General features: G+C 41.4%; 1 protein-coding gene across 1 annotated transcript in view; it reads left to right on the top strand.

The window, feature by feature from the left end:
* Positions 1 to 8,976: 8,976 nt before the first annotated feature.
* The window catches only part of ccdc80 (coiled-coil domain containing 80), a 28,428-nt gene continuing 19,412 nt past the window's right edge, over positions 8,977 to 17,992 (top strand). Inside the window, exons 1-5 of the mRNA XM_050049413.1 lie at positions 8,977 to 10,487; positions 10,716 to 10,913; positions 11,260 to 11,750; positions 13,840 to 14,178; positions 16,333 to 16,489. Of these exons, the coding sequence (XP_049905370.1) occupies positions 9,794 to 10,487; positions 10,716 to 10,913; positions 11,260 to 11,750; positions 13,840 to 14,178; positions 16,333 to 16,489 (1,879 nt within the window). The 5' untranslated portion in view covers positions 8,977 to 9,793. The remainder of the gene's footprint in view (positions 10,488 to 10,715; positions 10,914 to 11,259; positions 11,751 to 13,839; positions 14,179 to 16,332; positions 16,490 to 17,992) is intronic.

Here is a 17,992-nt window from a genome sequence, read left to right as displayed (position 1 = left end):
TGTTTGGGCTGAGAAAGCCATGTGTAAGTAAGGTAAAGGAGGTTATTGGGTTGGTGTGGGGAGCAGTGAGACCTGGCATTGGGGTGTCTCTGAGACGCCAGAGATCACTGTCTAGCCTCCTGGAGGTGTTGTGGGGCCAACTAGACGAAACACTGGTGAAAGGAGGTTCCCACCCGATGACCCCAAAGACATGTTAGTTATCACTGCTCACTGGTCTGTATAGTTAAGCCTTGCCATAATAGCTTATCATAGGGCTTAGGAGGTTATTCACTGAGTGCTGATCCTTTTCTAGAGCACAAACTTCTTGTGTTTATTTGAAAACTTTACATAGTACCAGGGTACTAGAGGTGGAAGCTAGTTAAGCTACACAAGGCCTGATTTTGATCTTTGTTTGGTTTTATCTTACCTGGTGATTCAATCAAATAGTTATAAAATATTGAAGTATTTCACTCCTGGTCATTCAGTGGGAGATCAGTTAAGAGTTTGTTAATATACTTTTCCGTCTCTAGTAGACACAGGGTGCTAAAATATTCCTTTGACATAGTGAAATCTAATGTTTTTAACTAACTACAGGCATTTTGTTAGTGTTTCAGCTCTTAGTTGTGGCGCTGATTGTTTTCCCCTCCGGTGGGCGTGGTTTGATGTATGATGCATTCTGTTTCTCTCGCCGACCTGTTAGCGGCTGATGAAACAGAAGAAGGGTTCAGAGGCCAAGGGGCAAGGTCAAAGGTCATTGTGTTTATGAATGCAGCTCTAGACTGGACGTGCTGCGTCAACAAAAATTCATTATGGTCAGGATGTCACGGTGGAGTGAGACACTGTGTCACGTATTTCCACCAGGTTGGTCTGCAGCAGAGTTTATGTACCAGATTTGTCAAAATTTCTCAATATTAAAATGGCAGTCTCAAAGATTTTGGTCCTGGTTGATTTGGAAAATCTTACTTAATTACTTTGAACTCTGAAAAGCCAAAGAGCAGGAGACTGACACAAACAGACATGTCAAAATTACAGAAACAGTGTCCCTGCACTTCATTATGTATCTGCAACTGTGTGAAGTTAATGACAAATAGACATTTTGGGCCAAACAGGGCGAGGTGACTCACTGAGGTGTGGCCACATCCTCAGAACCCTGACCATATCAAAATTAGAGATGTAGCAGGCTGCCATCTATCCACACACATCCTAGAGTTTCATGGGACATATGAGAATTATCAGGACCTTCTGAGCTCTAAATCTCAGAGAGAACTCAAGATGTCAGTGAAGTTTCAGGCGTATTACACTCACCCAGAGAGCCTTTGAACAGAACATGTGAGGCGCAGATGGGCTGTGTGGGATGTCAGACTTTGTGAATTGATTTGAACAGAAGAAGGGTGGTGCAGGACAGACAAAATGTTCTTTCTCAAACAAAGTTTCCTGATGTTTAAGACTCTTTGGAGTCCTGAACTGGGCCCAGTTCCATCCTGCGTACTAATACCAGCAGTATGTGCTGTATACACGTTTTCATAACATACTGTTTCTGAACTCAGTGTCCATGAAGTTAAAGCACTTAAAAAGTAAACATGCCATGTCCTGCTGGACGTTGATTAGTCTCCAGTTTTAAAAATGAAGCTTAACAACGTGACAACAAACTTTTTTCCAACGTCCCAGTCGCCAGATGAAACTATGGCATCATACGCGTCTGTAAACCACAAATAAGTTACATTTGAAAGTTTCACACATGTAAATCAGTGACGTAGTATATGCCTGCCAAGCTGCAGACCACTGTAGACCACTGTTCAAGCAACATATCCCCATACAACGGTTCATATTATATCTTTCAAATTAGTACCCCATGGATGGCATCATCACGTTACTTAACACAAAGTAACATCAGTTAGCTTAAGGTAAATAAAATTACATAAATTAGGGTTAGGAAAAAAAACATAGCGACGACGTATCCAGCGTCAAACTTGCGTTCGCCCATGCCATTGAGCTAGTTTGCTGTCTCTGTAAAATATTTGTTAGTCACTTACTCTACAGCAGGGAACGGCACTTCAAAATAAAAGCTCTGTGCCGGAAATTCACTGTACTTCAAAATAACACCTTCGCGAGTCACTTACGGCCCATTCAGACTGGACCCGGGACCCACCAGTTCGGAACCACTGCCTTGAAATAACTTAAACTTCACTGTGTTTCCCATGGTCCTGAACACATGTCTCCTAGGGGAAAGTCCTGTGTTTGTTTGACCCATCCACCACACCAACCTACTTCCTTATACGGACGTTTGATCTTCATACTGCCTCCTTCACCCATCAGCACATTGGTCATGTGATCACAACCTTCTCAATTACGTAGGTTATACCAGCTCATTCTCATTGCAAACTCATTAAATACTGACGCACAAAGGCACCTTTTGTGGTTTGTAACACTGCCGGGTGGCATCAGCTTGTAATGCTGCAAGCATCAACGTAATATAAAGAGCTGAAAGTCCCTATAGGGTAGAGTAGGGTGGGAAGGTAGATGGGTCCAACAAACCCAGGACTTTCACCTGGGAGGCTGCTGATCAGTTCCCGTGTGACTTTTAAGCCAAACTATGATGTTTTTTCTAAACCTAACCACGTGCTCTTGTTGCATAAGACGCAGCAGGCTACCTAGCAAGTCATGTTTAGACACTTAAGTCCACTGACAAAGTGATGACATGCTTTGGGATGAGATTGGGTTGGTAATACACAAATTACTGGCTCATGATTAAGTGTGCTACATACAGTTTGTGGTGGATTACTTTCCATAGGTATACGTATGAACAGTGCATGCAAACAGCCTGGTTTGACACCAACAAACAACAAAACCGGTTGTGATGGCGAGTCATTGCTGTGTTTCCTGCAGCTTTTTAGGCACCTAATAAGGATGTTTTTTAACAACCCATTGCTGTTATCCAGCAGGGATACTGGCACGAAAAGCAGTTGATTTTTTACAGAGACGTTGCTGCTTTTCCTGCAGGGATTGTGCCCTGAATAACTTGATCTTTTTCTAACCGTAAACAAGTGGTTTTAGTGCCAAAACCTAACCACACATTAACCACAGCGTTGCTGAAACATAAAGAAAAGCAAAGGTTAAACATATTTACTTCATAATAACATACAAATGTAATATGTATGTGATTTGCAGAAACATACGCTGCCAATATTTTCCAGGTGGCTGGGGTGATTAAACATGCCAATACCATATGGTGTGATTTTAAATTTAGTATTCATTAAGTTGAAGTACTTAATCTGTAAACACTTCATGTGCTGATGGAAGTCATTTAAACTTCAGTTTAAAATGTTAAACTGAACAAAGAGACAACAAATTGTTGGTCCAAAGAGGTCAAACTTTGTTGTTTGTTTTCCAAGATCCTCCTGGAGTTGTCTCGCCACCTTCTGCAGTTTCTTTTAATCTTTTCCAGCTGTAAGGAGCTCCTGCCATTTTTTTTTCCTGTGCTTTGTAGGACAGTCGTGTCCACCAGATATACTTGTCAGTTTTCCAGTAAACTCATAACCCAGTTTGAATGTGTTTCTGTTCCATTGTCAGGTTAATGACAAACAGACATTCTCAGTGGATGAAAAATGGCTGCTGTAGAAACACAGATCGGATGTACAGTATGTGCCAGCACAGCTATCAGACCTTTGACCTGCTGAGTAACAGAAATCCTGTTGTAAACTTCAGAAAATGAACGAACATTTAATCATTTATCAGGTGTGCTGGGTGCTGGGTGGTAGGAGCAGTGGGTCAGTATCTGTTGCACATGTGAACGCCACATGCAGCATGTGTTTTAAACGTATCTTCTCTTATGGCTCATGCATCTGCTTCCCTTATGTGTGGTGTATGTGCACTTGCATATGAACTTGCACCGCCACTGATTCGACTTTACTGGTTTGTCTGAATGTTATAAAGGTCTGTAATAAAGAAGCATCCGGATGTAGGTAAAATATAACAGCTGGCAGTCCCGGGAATGATTTGCACTTTGGCTCATTCAGAGCAAAGCGAGCAGTCTGTGTAGTGGGCAGAGGACTGCACTGATTTTGCATACAGAGAATATAATTACAGTAAATCTTCGAGACCTCTGCAGGCTTTAGGATGGGACATGTAGCAATCAGCTCTGTGTAATGCTGACAGCACAATAAGGTGCCTCAGAGACACAGATTAAACATATCCGAGCCCATCTTGGCAAGTTCAGCCCACCATAGCGGGAGCACGACGTCTGTTGACTTTAACCATGCTGAAATCACATGAGCAGTCACTCTCCATCCTGCAGCTGTTATTATCTGCTGACATCGGCAGGAACACAGGATGCTTCAGGCCCTTTCGCTGCTCTCATCATCCAAGAAATATCTATTCAATGGAAGTTTTACTGCCTGGGGAACCTGCATGTGACTCTGATATAAACAGCATTGTTATTGAAACAACCTGTAGATGAGTGAGCTGATTCCCAGTGTGACTAAACCTTTGTGTAATTAAACAGCTGACATCCTCTTGTTCCTGTTGGAGGTTTTAAGGCAAATGAAAGCATGTGGAAGTGGTGATTGTTTTATTTTTTCATGCAACATTTTTAGATTGAAGCAGTCGGACTGGAAGTGGACGGAGCTGGTTCACAGTTGAGAGCCTTCCTGGAGACTTTGATTGTTTTAGCATTCATTTTTTAGCATCACTTTACCAAAGAGTTAGCCAGGAATGTCTATTATTTCCAGATGCTCCAAATCTAGTGTTGCATCTCACCACTGACAAATATCACTCGCAGCACCAAGAGATAAATGAAGATAAGATGAGGTTAAGTTATATATTTTGTTTAGGCAGAGACAGGTGCAAAATGTATTATGTTTGATAGATACTAGCAGCTATACCAACCCAATCATCGGAAAGTTTAGGCACAAACACCACTTGGTTATGGTTTGGAAAAGATCATGTTTTGGCTTAAAATACTTAGTTCTGGGGCAACAATTCCAGCGGTAAATACAGTAATGTCTTGGTAAAGTAGAATTACCATTTCACGGTTGTATGCCTCCGCAAAGCAGTGAAGTTGCACTTACAGTTTACGTCCATGTCTGTGAAAACATGGTTGCTTCATCTTCACTCCTGCAGCACAAGACTGTCGCCAGTTCAGTATCTGGACAAATGTCTAACATTATGTTCCTTCCTGTGAGATATGATGTTGAGTAATGGACAGAAAAGTGTTTTTGCAGAACATTATGATGTCACAGTTAAGTTGACCTTTGACCTACTAGACATAAAATGTCATTACATCATCATTTTACCCTGTTAGACATCTGTGTGAAATTTTGCCACAATTACCGTATGAATTCTTGAGTTATGGCCAAAATCCTGTTTTGTGAGGTCACAAAATTCGACCACAAAATTCTAATCACGTCATTCTCGAGTCCAAGTGGATGTTTGAGGAAATTTGAGGAAACTACTTGAAGGCTTTCTTGAGATGTTGCGTTCACAAGAATGGGACAGACAACCCATAAACATAATGCCTCTGGCCGTGGCTATCAGCGGGGCAGAGAAGTAAAAACAGTGATTTAACATTGCTGAACACAGGAGCTGCTGGTCGACCCCTGCCTTGATTAGTTATTTTGTTTGTGTTATAATGTGAAGGTCAGTTTGGATTCACCAAAGTCACACAATAACACAAACTAACCAACTGATAAAAGCAGCGGTAGACCAGCAACTCTCGTGCTCAGAGAGCCAAAATTACTGTTTTTGTCAGTGAAGCTATTAATGGCTTTGACGAGAGCATAGATGAGGAACTGAAGCCATTAACAGCTTCCCTGTTGGAACAAGCTTTCTGAGGGAGACGCAAACTGGTGAAAATACTCTTAATACAGCGTACACTTCAACCGACATTTATTTTTTAAGGTGGGACTTTTTTAGGAGGCTAAAGTATGTTTTGTAACTGCCCCCATCCACAGCAGTATGTTGCTCATCTCCTGTTCCAGAACTCGTTTGTGCCAAGTTTGAAGAAACTCCCTCAAGGCCTTCTTGAGATATTGCTTTCACCAGAATGAGATGGATGCAAGGTCACAGTGACCTTGACTTTGACCACCAACATCTAATCAGTTCATCACTGAGTCCAAGTGAACCTCTGTGCCAAAGTTGAAAAAAAAATCTCTCCAGGCGTTCCTGAGGTATTGCGTTCACAAGAATGTGACAGACAAATGCATGGTGACCTTTGACCTATGACCACTAAAATCTAAGCAGTTCATTGTTGAGTTCAAGTGGATGTGTCTGTCAAACTTGAAGATACTCCCTCAAGGTGTTCTTGAGATCATGAGGTATTAATATTGTGTTCACAAGGATGGGACAGACGGATGTATGGACAGACAACCTGAAAGCATACTGCCCCCGGCCATGACTGTTGCCAGTACAGAGGCATAAAAACAACTGCTCTTTGCGCCACTATCCCCGCTGGAGACACAGCAACAGGTCACTACAAAACAGCCACGTTAGGTGCCTAAAATCACAACCACTTTTGTTGCTTGTTGGTCTCAAACAGTGGCCTGCAGCTTGGCAGACATCTTGCCTAGGTGACTCACCGTCCACTATTCTCTCCACTTCCTGATGACAAAGTCAGCTCATATTCTACGTCACCTTAGAATCGCTGATATAAAATGTATTAAACGTGCAAATGTCACATATTGTGTTTGCAGGAACATAAAATGCCAACAGTTTCTTATGGCGATTGGACCGGCAATACAGCATGCATGTGGCAGTGGGACCCACTGTATAGTGTTTTGCCTTTGCAATGAGAGTGGATGTGGCTCAGACCTAGTGGTTAACTTTTCTTTACTTAGGCCTTAATTACAAGCCAAACTGGATAACTTTCCTGGAGGAAATGGAAAGAGTCTGATTTGGGCTAAAGGAGCCAACATAAAAGAGCAAAGCCAGTCATTGCAATTGTGATATTTTGGCACCAAACACGTAAAGACAACATTCATTTTTTGCTTTTTCTCACAATAAACAGTCGAGGCAGAATAAACGCATGGTCAGTCTCGAAGCTTAAAAATACACCAGGACTGTATTTCCCTCTAAATCATCTGTGTCTGTAAAGTTTCTGAATACCAAAATAGGGAGATGAGGGAAAAACGGTGCACTTGGAAAAAACCATTATACGCAAGGATGGGATTTTCTGGCGTTTCTCAGTCGGCCCACTGATTCTGATTATGATCATTTTTCTTCCAGGTGTGTCGCCAAATTGGGATTGCCTGCAGAGATCTGCATACATGCTGTAAACTGAAAAGTGAAATGTTTGGTGCAGCAAAGTGGGGTTTAAAGATGATGAGAAGAGGTGTGCCCTGTGTGGTAATAATATCTGTTTTTGAGTCACTCGGTCACATTACATTGAAAGTATTGGAAAAAGTTAAATTAATTTAAAATATCTATATAAAATAGAAGAAACACTAAAATCCAATATGAAGGGGTGTCCTGTGTATCCTGTGTAGTTATAATACCTACTATTGATTTCAGGTCACTCAGCTACATTATATTGAAGCTATTGAAAGAAACATTCTTTTTTTAAAGAAAGGGATTTTTTTCCATAAGAATATTTAAATAAAATAGAAGACACACTAAAATCCAATATGAAGAGGTGTGTCCTGCTAGTAATAATATCTGTTTTGATTTTGAGTCACTTCCATTCATTTACATTGAAGCTATTGAAAAAAAGTGCATTTTCTGTCAAATAACTTCAATGTGATGTGACCCAGCGATTCAATTTTAAACTTAGTGTTTATTTTGTTTTATATAAATATTTTCATTGAAAAAAAGTACAATTTTTTTCCCACCAACTTCTACGTAATGTGACGGAGTGACTCAAAATTAATACCAGAAATTGCTACCACATGCAGAGCACATAGGGTACACCTCTTAATATGGTATTTTAGTACTCCCTCTATTTTGTATAAATATTTTTATGGAAAATTCATGATTTTTTAAATTATGTTTTTATTGTTATTGTTTGCAATAGCTTCAATATAATGTGACCAAGTGATCAAAATCAATACCAGATAGCCTACTGTTTTTTTGGGGGCAATTCTTTCAAAAAAATTTTTTATATATATTTAAATAAATACATTTAATTTTAAGCTTTTTATATCTTTTTATTTAATAGCTTCAATAGATAATCAATCAGATGTTATTAATTATTATTAATAATAATAATTATTATTATTAGCACATGCAGAACCCACCTCTTCCTACTAAATAATAGTGCTTCTCCTGTTTTATAAAAATATAATTATATTTTGTTAAAAATTGATGATTTCTATGGGAAAAAAAACATGTTTTTTGATAACTTCAATGTAATATGACCGAGTGAATCAAAATCAATACCAGATGTTATAACAACACATGAACCACCTCTTCCTATTTTCAGTGCTTCTTCTATTTTCTATCAGATTAAATAAGGTGTGTCGTTTGTGTTCTATATAGAGACACAGTTTGGTATTAAATCTGAGTCCCTGGGTCACATGACATGGAAGTTATTGAAAAAATGCCTTTATTTAAAATTAAAATATTTATGTAAAATAAATGAGTTGCACAATAGTAATGAAATATGTATGCTCCTACATGAGACCAATTTAGAATAATTTTAAAGGATAATTTTCACCATTAGGGGCAGGTCAGCATGAAGGTATTGAAAGATCATCGGTTTTATGTTATTGAACAGTAACACACTGATGATCCCTAAGTCAGCCCCCAATAGTTATAGGGAGGGCTGAGAGGTGAGCTCACCGTCCTCCTGCTCACAGTGTGGGGTTAACTGGACTGAATCTCTGTCCAGTGACCAACTTAAAACTAACTTCATCGCAGTGTCTCAAAGTTTTCGCCTTACGCTGCTGTGCGCGCTCCCGCAGGTCGTATACAGATCACTGCGGGCGTGCACGAGCAGGGGAGCAAACTGTTTGACTTTTCTCACATATTCTACAAAGTGCTTTTAGTCAGCTTTTTCATTTGCTTCACTGAAACCTAAAACCGTCCCCCAAACTCTGCTCTGAGGTATTTGTATTGAGATGGGTGTTGCAGACTGAGCTGGCAGCAGACAGTCCTGGGGCAGGTCCTGCGCTGCGCCGCCAAGAGTCCGGAGGCTGAGGTTTGTGTGGACATTTCTGGGAAAGCCTCCAAAGCTCAGTTTTGCCAAGGAGAACCTGCGGAGGAGCACAGCCGCGCTTTTCTGTGCAGACTCAGCGCAGTGTGCACATTTCTCACATTGTGTCGGAGGTCCCTCTTCACAGAGCCAGATGAGCGTCTCACAGTTTGTTGGATATAAACAGCACCCGAGGACTGATGGGATCATTTAAACCATTAGGGTTTTAACGCAAACCTGAGTGTGTTTTGGAGATGTGACGTGGTCCAAAACTTTTCTCCGAAGGACTTCATTCATTTACCCTGGGGCTGAGGAATTATTACAGAGTGTTGGATGTTAATATAACAGAAGATCTTTCCTCCTGACCTCCTGGGATTATATCTGTAAACGGAAGTGTGGCTGAGATGAAGTTCTGGATATAACTTTACGCACAACAAACTCTTCTCTCATTCGCCTTGTCTGCCAATTACAGCTCAGAGAGTGAAGTGGATTTCCTCAGCAGAAGGCATGCTCTGAAACACATCAGTGGCAGACTGTTATGAGTCGATGTTGCACTCTGTGAGTCTTCATCTGGAATTAATTCATTAACAACCTCCAATGCACTAAAGACGCGCCAGAGTCGCGGCTCCACCACTGGATCTTTATCTTACCCTCAGTGAGTGTTTAGCCTGCTTTATCTGACATCTCGCCAGAATGCGGGGGGCTTTTGTTCTCACTTTAGCTCTGATATATCTGCTAACCTGGACAGGCGAAGCCGACAGACAGACTCACCTCAAGCGGGTGCAGTTGCAGAGACGCGCAAGACTGGGACGTGCCCAGCAGGGCACAACGGACAAGGAGCGCCTAGTCGGACGGCTGCGCCCTGGGTTTGGTTCGGCAATCTCGGTGCACAGTTCCAAGAAGGAGGAAGATGTGCAGGCTGACGAGGGTGCTCCAGTTTCAGGCAGGACGGGGACAATGTTGGGCAAGAGAGCAGGAGGTCAGGGTCTAGTGCCAAGGAGAGGGGTGGCCGGACAGATCGGCATGCCCCTTCAGCAGGGCATGCTGCGGGATGATGGCGCTCCAGGAGCGAGAGCAAGGGTCGCCCGGATGCCCAACAGCGCCGGGTCACCAAATCTGCTCGCCAGTTTTGCGGGGAAGAACCGCGTCCTGGTGATCTCTGCGCCCCATGATTCAGACGGCTACTACAGACTGATGATGTCTCTTCTGAAACCAGATGTGTACTGTGAGCTCGCCGAGCGCCATGTCCACCAGATTGTCATATTTCACCAGGAGGGAGAGATGGGGGGCAAGGTGAGGAGGATCACCACGGAGGGGAAGGTGATGGAGGAGCCGCTGGACACAGCACTCATCCCCAGACTCATGAGCTTCCTCAAACTGGAGAAAGGTAAGGGATGGGTGGAGGTGCTGAAGGAGGTGACTGTTTGTATTGGTTGTACTGACCCAACTTATTCTATATCCATGAATCATGTCTGAATGTTTCTGTTGTGGTGACCAACCTGAGCTCATGTAAGACAACACACACACCTCACCCACTCCTCATCTGGGTGGAAACATGACAGATAACCTGAAACAGTTTGTACCCAAATGTGATGAGAGATGTGGTGACCTGCAGGGAAGTTTGGGATGGTGCTGCTGAAGAAGACCCTGCAGGTGGAGGAGAGGTACCCGTACCCTGTGAGGCTGGAGGCCATGTACGAGGTGATCGACCAGTCGCCCATGAGGAAGCTGGAGAAGCTGAGACAGAAGGGCTTCGTCCAGAAGTGCAGAGCAGCAGGTGTGGAGGGCCAGGTGGAAGAGGGCACACTCACAGGTGAGAGGACGTTATTATTATGTTTATATTACAATGCTTTGATCCGTTTAATCACTGTTTGCTGTATTTTGCTGTTCACAATATTTCTGCTGTGATTCACAATTTAATTACAAGGACATGTCAAAATTCTGAAAAAATATGACAGTGTTTTGTTCTGCCTTGGATAGGAGTATCTGAAAAACTAAAACCATTTGGAGGATTTGTGCCTGTACTAACTGTTCGTGGCTTTTCACATTAGAATCTGTTTTGACACATTCATATAAGTTAAACCATTAGACTAATAAAAACTAGTAGGAAGCTGTTGGAAGGAAGTCTTTTATCTGTTATGTGTCTCTGTCTGGACCAGTTGATGCACCAGTAGAAAGAAAACCAGGGAAGAAGATCCTCAGAAAGCCCGCAACGACAACCACAGTTGCCACCACCACCACAACAACCACACGACCAACCACCACAACTACCACCACCACCACCACCACAACGACTACAACCCGGCCCCCCACCACCACAACCAGACCAACAACCACAACCAAAGCAACAACAACAACCACTACCACCACCACTAGAAGAACCACCACGAAACGACCCACCACCACCACCACCACCCAGAAACCAACCAAAGCCCACACCACCGCCCTGTGGTTGCCTGCTCCGAGAACCACCGCTGATCCTTACGACTACAACCGCAGAGAGAGGGAGAGGTATCCAGCTAAAACCACCCCGGCTGGAGATAACCGCACCGACAAGGAGAACAGAGATCCACACAGCCGCAAGCTGGTACCTTCCACACATAAACCCTCTAAGGTCAAACCTACTAAGAGGAGGAATGGGGGAGAGAAGGTGAGGTAAAAGTGTATGGGGTTCATTCTGTAAAAAACATTAGCACTAAAACCATCCTTCAGTTAGTTTTGGAAATGTATATTTTTATTTTATTTTTTATATGCACAGACAAAACTGCATAGAATCCATTTGGTTGTAGAAATAAGAAATGTATCAGGAGAGGTCAAGAAGCCGCAGGTTTATACAAATAAACTTCCTAATTATTCTGAGGATAATTAGCTCTTGAAAACAGGTACTTTGGTGTTCCAGATCTGCACACAATGATAGGGAGTACTGCACATATGTTGTTCTGTAAAAAGGAAGGTGGAACTGATTAACCTGTCTAGTATTATATTAATGAATTTGTGAATTAAATTTAAAGAATTTGCTAAACGATAATGGTAGAGAGGAAGGTAAGAAAATATATTTGTAAACATACGTATATCTGATCAATATTTACATCATATACCGAAAGAAGGTTCAGTTTCCTGAACAGTGGAACAGAAGCCTTGTTAAAGTTTTAAGAAAGTTGACAATCTTATAAATCATTTTTGCAGATTTTTGGGGTATGTATTTGCCCCCAAAATATTACCATACATCAGATAGGGATAAATCATGGAAAAATATAAAGTTAATAAACAAGACACATTTAAAAAAAACTTTGTAGTTTGCTGATGATCCCCAGTGACCTCACAATTTTGTTACAAATAAGATTAATGTGTTTTTCAAGTTTTTTTCAACTAAAATGCCTTAAAAATGTGTAATAGACTTGAGAAATTTCTTCTCCATCTATTGAAACTCTAGCAAAATCCTTATCATACCTCCTGCTACAAATATAATGAAATTTGATGTTTTAACATTTAATGAGAGCTTATTGAGTTGAAACTATCTTGCAACTCTTACCATTTCCTCGTGTGTATTTTATTAGAGTGTGTACATCAGCATGTGACAAAATCATGTTGGTATCATCAGTAAACAAAATGGGACAAGAAAACTACAAAGAACTGAAAAATCATTAATGTAAATAAGATATATTAAGGGTCCTAAAATAGATCCTTGTGGTACACCACATGCTATGCGAACAGTGTTTAAAGCACATCCATTTCTTGATACATATTCCTCTCTTTCTTTCATGCTACTCATTAGCCACTTTAGTGTATCACCTTTGAAACCATAGTGTTTTATATGCTCATAAAGGTTAGCTAAAATAGTCACACTGATCATTACGCTGAATCCTTTTGAAACTGTGAAAATTTTTCTACAAAACTGTCACGTTAGCAGTCATCATGCAGTGCAGTTTCCCAGTGATGATTTGTCTTTTCTATGCCTCCGCGCACGTGTTAGCCATGGCTGAAGGCATTATTGTGACCTTACCAAACATGTTTTTGGCCATAAGTGAAGAATTCATACACTAATTATGACCAAATTTTACACAAATGTCTAACAGGATAAAATAATGAAGTGTTGGCATTTTATAGCCAAAAGGTCAAAGGTCACTGTAACATCATAATGTTCTGCAAAAACACTTTCCTGGCCATTACTCAACGTCATATCTCAGGAACAGAAGGGGAGACATTTGGTCAGATACTGAATTGGTGACTCTAATCTTGAAACTGTGCTGATTGTATAGATCTTCTGTGTGTGAAGCATCCATGTTTTCACTGACATGAATATAAACTGTAACTGCAACTTGACTGGCTCGCAGAGGCGTACAACCGGGAGTCTTCAGATTGTGTGTTGATGAAGTTTCTGTGGGGATCAGACTTTTCTTCATCTATTCAGCCCTGGTAAAGTGTGTAAAGAAGGATCCTTTGTCTTATTTGCTTAGTAATAGAGTTTATATGGCTCAGGAATGGGCCTCTTAAATTGAACTGCTAACTCTAATGGATGTGTGGGTTTTACTGGTGATGCTGACTGCCAAATTAACTACTGTTGCTTCACTTTGGGTGCACAAGAGGATTTTTCTTTTTCGTCAGGGAACTCTATGTTCTTTGGAACTAGCTATAGGCTAAAGCATTATCATGTTATTTCAGTCTGTGATGGAAATGTATCAACATAAAATTTGTGGACAGTTAATTTATCAGTTAATAACGTGGTTTTATCTGTGCAGGTGTTGACTAATGAGTACGAGGACAAGTATGAACCAAGCAAGCCAACAGTCAGTGATCCTGAGGAGACAGAAACCTTCACCGACATCAGTCCCACCAAGAAGGTCAAGGGCAAGCACGATAAGCATGACAAGAAGAAGAAAAAGGCTGACAAGGCTGCCAAGAAAGGGGAGAGGAGAGGTGGAAAGGCAGGGAAGATTGGGGGAAAGAAAAATGGAAAGAAGCTGTCAAAGTACCCTGAGAAAGAGGACTACCCGAAACCCACTAAGAAGCCAACGCCCCCTCCAAAGGGATCTCTGGCCTCCTTCCTAGACTACTTTGAGAACAGGAGGCGGCTGCTGGTGAGAGCATGACATAACTCACAGTTCACGAGAGGCCCACTGCCTCACTCGCCTGGCAACTGTTCGGTTTCAGGCTTCGGTCAGAAGGAAATATTAGTGCTCAGGTGCAGTATTAAACTGCACTGATCTACCGACTCCCAGTACATACGCAGCTGTGAGGGTGTAGGTTGATATTTTGGGAAGTGTACTTATTAGCTGTCTTGCTAAGAGTTAGGTAAGAAAATTGATACCACTCTCTTGTCGCTTTAATACAAACTACAGCCAGCTGCTAGTTAGCTTAGCTTAGCATACAGAGCTTAAAAAGAACATGAACTTTAAAGTACATGGTTGGAAATTAACATTGCCGAATTTCCCCGTTTATAACAACTGTACGGGGGTGAATTTTTACATAATTTAACCGTTAACATTTTAATGAGGCTTAAAGTTATGCCTAATTAAGGTTGGGGCTCCTTTGATTGACAGGCTGTCTGCCGATAATGTCTTCGGCTTTTCAGTCAGATCCACCCCCAACTTCCAAATATGGTCACCTCTGGCTTAAAAAATTCAAGATGGTGATGGCCAAAATGCCGAACTCGACAAACTACAACCCAGTGACTGACATCACAATAGCTTTATCCATTATTTTATACAGTCCATGGTCGGGAGACAAGCATGCAAGTAGCACGCTAGAGTTCTGCATGCGTCACATTCAGCACAGAAATTGTCTTGCAGGTGGTGCTCACTCACCTGCATTCACTCGTGTGACCTTGCCCTAAAGCAGTGGTTCCCAACTGGTGGGTCGCAGTCCAAAAGTGGATCGCGGGTCCATTCTGAATGGACCACAAGTGACTTGCGAACATGTCAAGTTTGTAAAAAACACACTTTATTTTTACGTACAGTGAATTTCTTGCACATAGCTTTTATTTTGAAGTGTCATTTCCTGCTGTAGAGTGATTGACAAATGGACAGCATCTTTACAAAGACAGCAAACTAGCGCGACGACATGGCCAAACGCAAGTATGCAGTGAATATATTACTGTGTGGACCCTGTGGCTGAACCAGTTGGGAACCACTGCCCTAAAGCTCACAAATTAACAAGTTAGATCTTGCCAACCACAGCCACTTCCTCCCAGGCAACCAACTGTGACATCAAGAAGTCACTGTGCTCAGCCGAGAAATAGTTCAGCACATAACTGTCCATGAAACCACAATGTGTCATTTTTACCTCTCAGTTTTCATGTGGATAAAACATTTAAGATTTGACGTGTTGATTATTTGCAGTTTCCCTCTGATTCCAGTCTTTATGCTAAGCTAAGCTAACTGGCAGCTGGCTGTAGCTTCATTTCATGTACCTAGGTAGGACTTTGGTATTAGCTCTCTTATATAACTCTCAAATTAAGCATATTTCCCAGATTGTTGAACTCTTCCTGTAAAGTACATTTTCATCATTGAGTTTTCTGCATCAGTAATAAAAATCATCTTTTCACAATAAGACAAGTTAACAAGCTAATTAGCGCTGCGATCCAACAGCAATGTCTGGTGAAACCATTAAATTTCGCAATCATAAATACTTCACAAAATTACTTTGTCTTGGATTCTGCTTTTCTTTTAACTGGCTTCAAAGTTTTGAGCCAACATGAATTGTGGAGCAGGAGGAGGTGATCTACAGTATATTCCAACTCCAATAAGAGGGAGTTTGTTTTCCAAAACACAGTACTGGAAAGTTCTGGAAGTTCTGAACGCCAAAAGATCTCAACATCTGGAGAAGTAATCTATTGTTGATTCATTTTTACCGGTCAACAAATCGGTAAACACCTCTGTGCTTTGGGGCTGCAAATCATCCCCTCGTTTCCCCATTTAGTTTCTATAATGTCACTGCTTTATGATCACACTGAAGTGGTTTGTAATCTGAACAGGCATAAAGTATGTGGAGCAGCGATCTGACAGGCTGCACAGCTGTGTGCTAACAGACTCTGCGTCTCCGCTTTGCAGCCATTATAGATTCTTATCACAGCAGTGTTGCAGGCAGGCCCAATCCTCTGCCTGCAGGTTCATGTAAACATCACCTCTGCAGCACACTGTGTATGTGTGGGCGTGTACAGTGTGTGTATATCTGTGTGTGTGCGTGGTTTCATTGTATATACATGACACTCTAACCTCTCTCCTTCCCTGCAGCTGATTACATCCCCCAGTGAGGAGAACAGTATGTATGCTCAGCAGAGGGACGAGTACCTGGAGTCTGTGTGTGAAATGGCCATCAGGAAAGTCTCCATCATCACTATCTTTGGCTCTCTGACCAACTCCACCATGAAGATCGACCACTACCAGCTGGGTAACTAGCATACAGTTTCACTTCTCTTGTTGTGTTCTGTGAAGGTTTAAAAGCAGCCATTTGTTTGTAACTGTGCAGAGGAGATGATTGGCAGTTCTCTCAGACACCAGCGTTAACTCATCCAACCCTTCCATCTGGTTGGGCAAATGCATCCTCCGCTGGGCTGTCAGCGCTTGTTGCAGTTTCTGAGTCATGCACCTACCCAGAATAACTGTTTATGAGAATCTGAAATCTCAGTGGATGTTTTTCACATTTTAATGAAGAAAGCTGTTGTTTAGATTTGTGAGCACTCAACTCTTTTCTCCTCATCTCAACCAAAATGTAAAAATCACATTCAGAACTGAAACTCTCAGAAAGTATCAAAATATTGTAAATATAGCAACTGACTGTCTTTGTGCAGATTGATCAGTGTTACATAAATGAATATTAGGGTAAGGACATCACGCAATTAGTCTTCATGCCAATGGACAGTTGATTTTGTGTGTCCTTTTTGTCATCTTTATTGGTAGCTTGATCCTCTAATACCTACAGGAAACAAGCAGCACATTTTGCATATTTGTTATAGGACCTAAATTAATATCCAGAAAGCATTTAGCAGTTCCAGAAGACACACACTTTTCTACTGTTTCCAGACAGGCCTGGTCACAGAAATAGCAGGGCCAAACCCACTGGAACAGCGCCAGTCTTGACAAAGTGGCCAAATGTGGAATTACAACTTGTGGATCCGTTACGTGATGCTGGCAAAAAAGGCTTATACCCATAGACTTATATCGTGAAAGAGACGTCCTACAAAATGATTCGTTTCACTACTGGTGTTTGACCCATATGATCCAATAACGTTTCTAACGTCTAGAAGAGCCATCCGTCCCACTCTCCTGAACATGATACTTCAATTCCTTCCAATTTGGCACAAAACTCAAAAATGAACTAATTCAGATTTGGTGGTCAAAGGTCAAGGTGACCATGATCTCATCTGTCTCATTCTTGTGACTGATATCTCAAGAACAATCAGGGGGATTTTTTTCAAATTTGGCACAAACATTCACTTAAACTCAACTATGAACTAATTTAGATTTGGTGATCAAAGGTCAAGGTGATCATGATTTCATCTTTCTCATTCTTGTGATTGATATCTCAAGAACACTCAGAGGGATCTTTTTCAAATTTGGCACAAACATTCACTTAAACTCAACAATGAACTAATTCAGATTTGGTGATCAAAGGTCAAGGTGACCATGATCTCATCTGTCTCATTCTTGTGACTGATATCTCAAGAACACTCAGAGGGATTTTTTTCAAATTTGGCACAAACATTCACTTAAACTCAACTATGAACTAATTTAGATTTGGTGATCAAAGGTCAAGGTGATCATGATCTCATCTTTCTCATTCTTGTGATTGATATCTCAAGAACACTCAGAGGGATCTTTTTCAAATTTGGCACAAACATTCACTTAAACTCAACAATGAACTAATTCAGATTTGGTGATCAAAGGTCAAGGT

Source organism: Epinephelus moara, chromosome 7 (genome assembly GCF_006386435.1).
Source record: "Epinephelus moara isolate mb chromosome 7, YSFRI_EMoa_1.0, whole genome shotgun sequence".
In the NCBI taxonomy this organism is placed as follows: Eukaryota; Metazoa; Chordata; class Actinopteri; order Perciformes; family Serranidae; genus Epinephelus; species Epinephelus moara.
The sequence above is the reverse complement of the archived record's forward strand: the minus strand, read 5'-3'. Positions and strand labels throughout refer to the sequence as shown.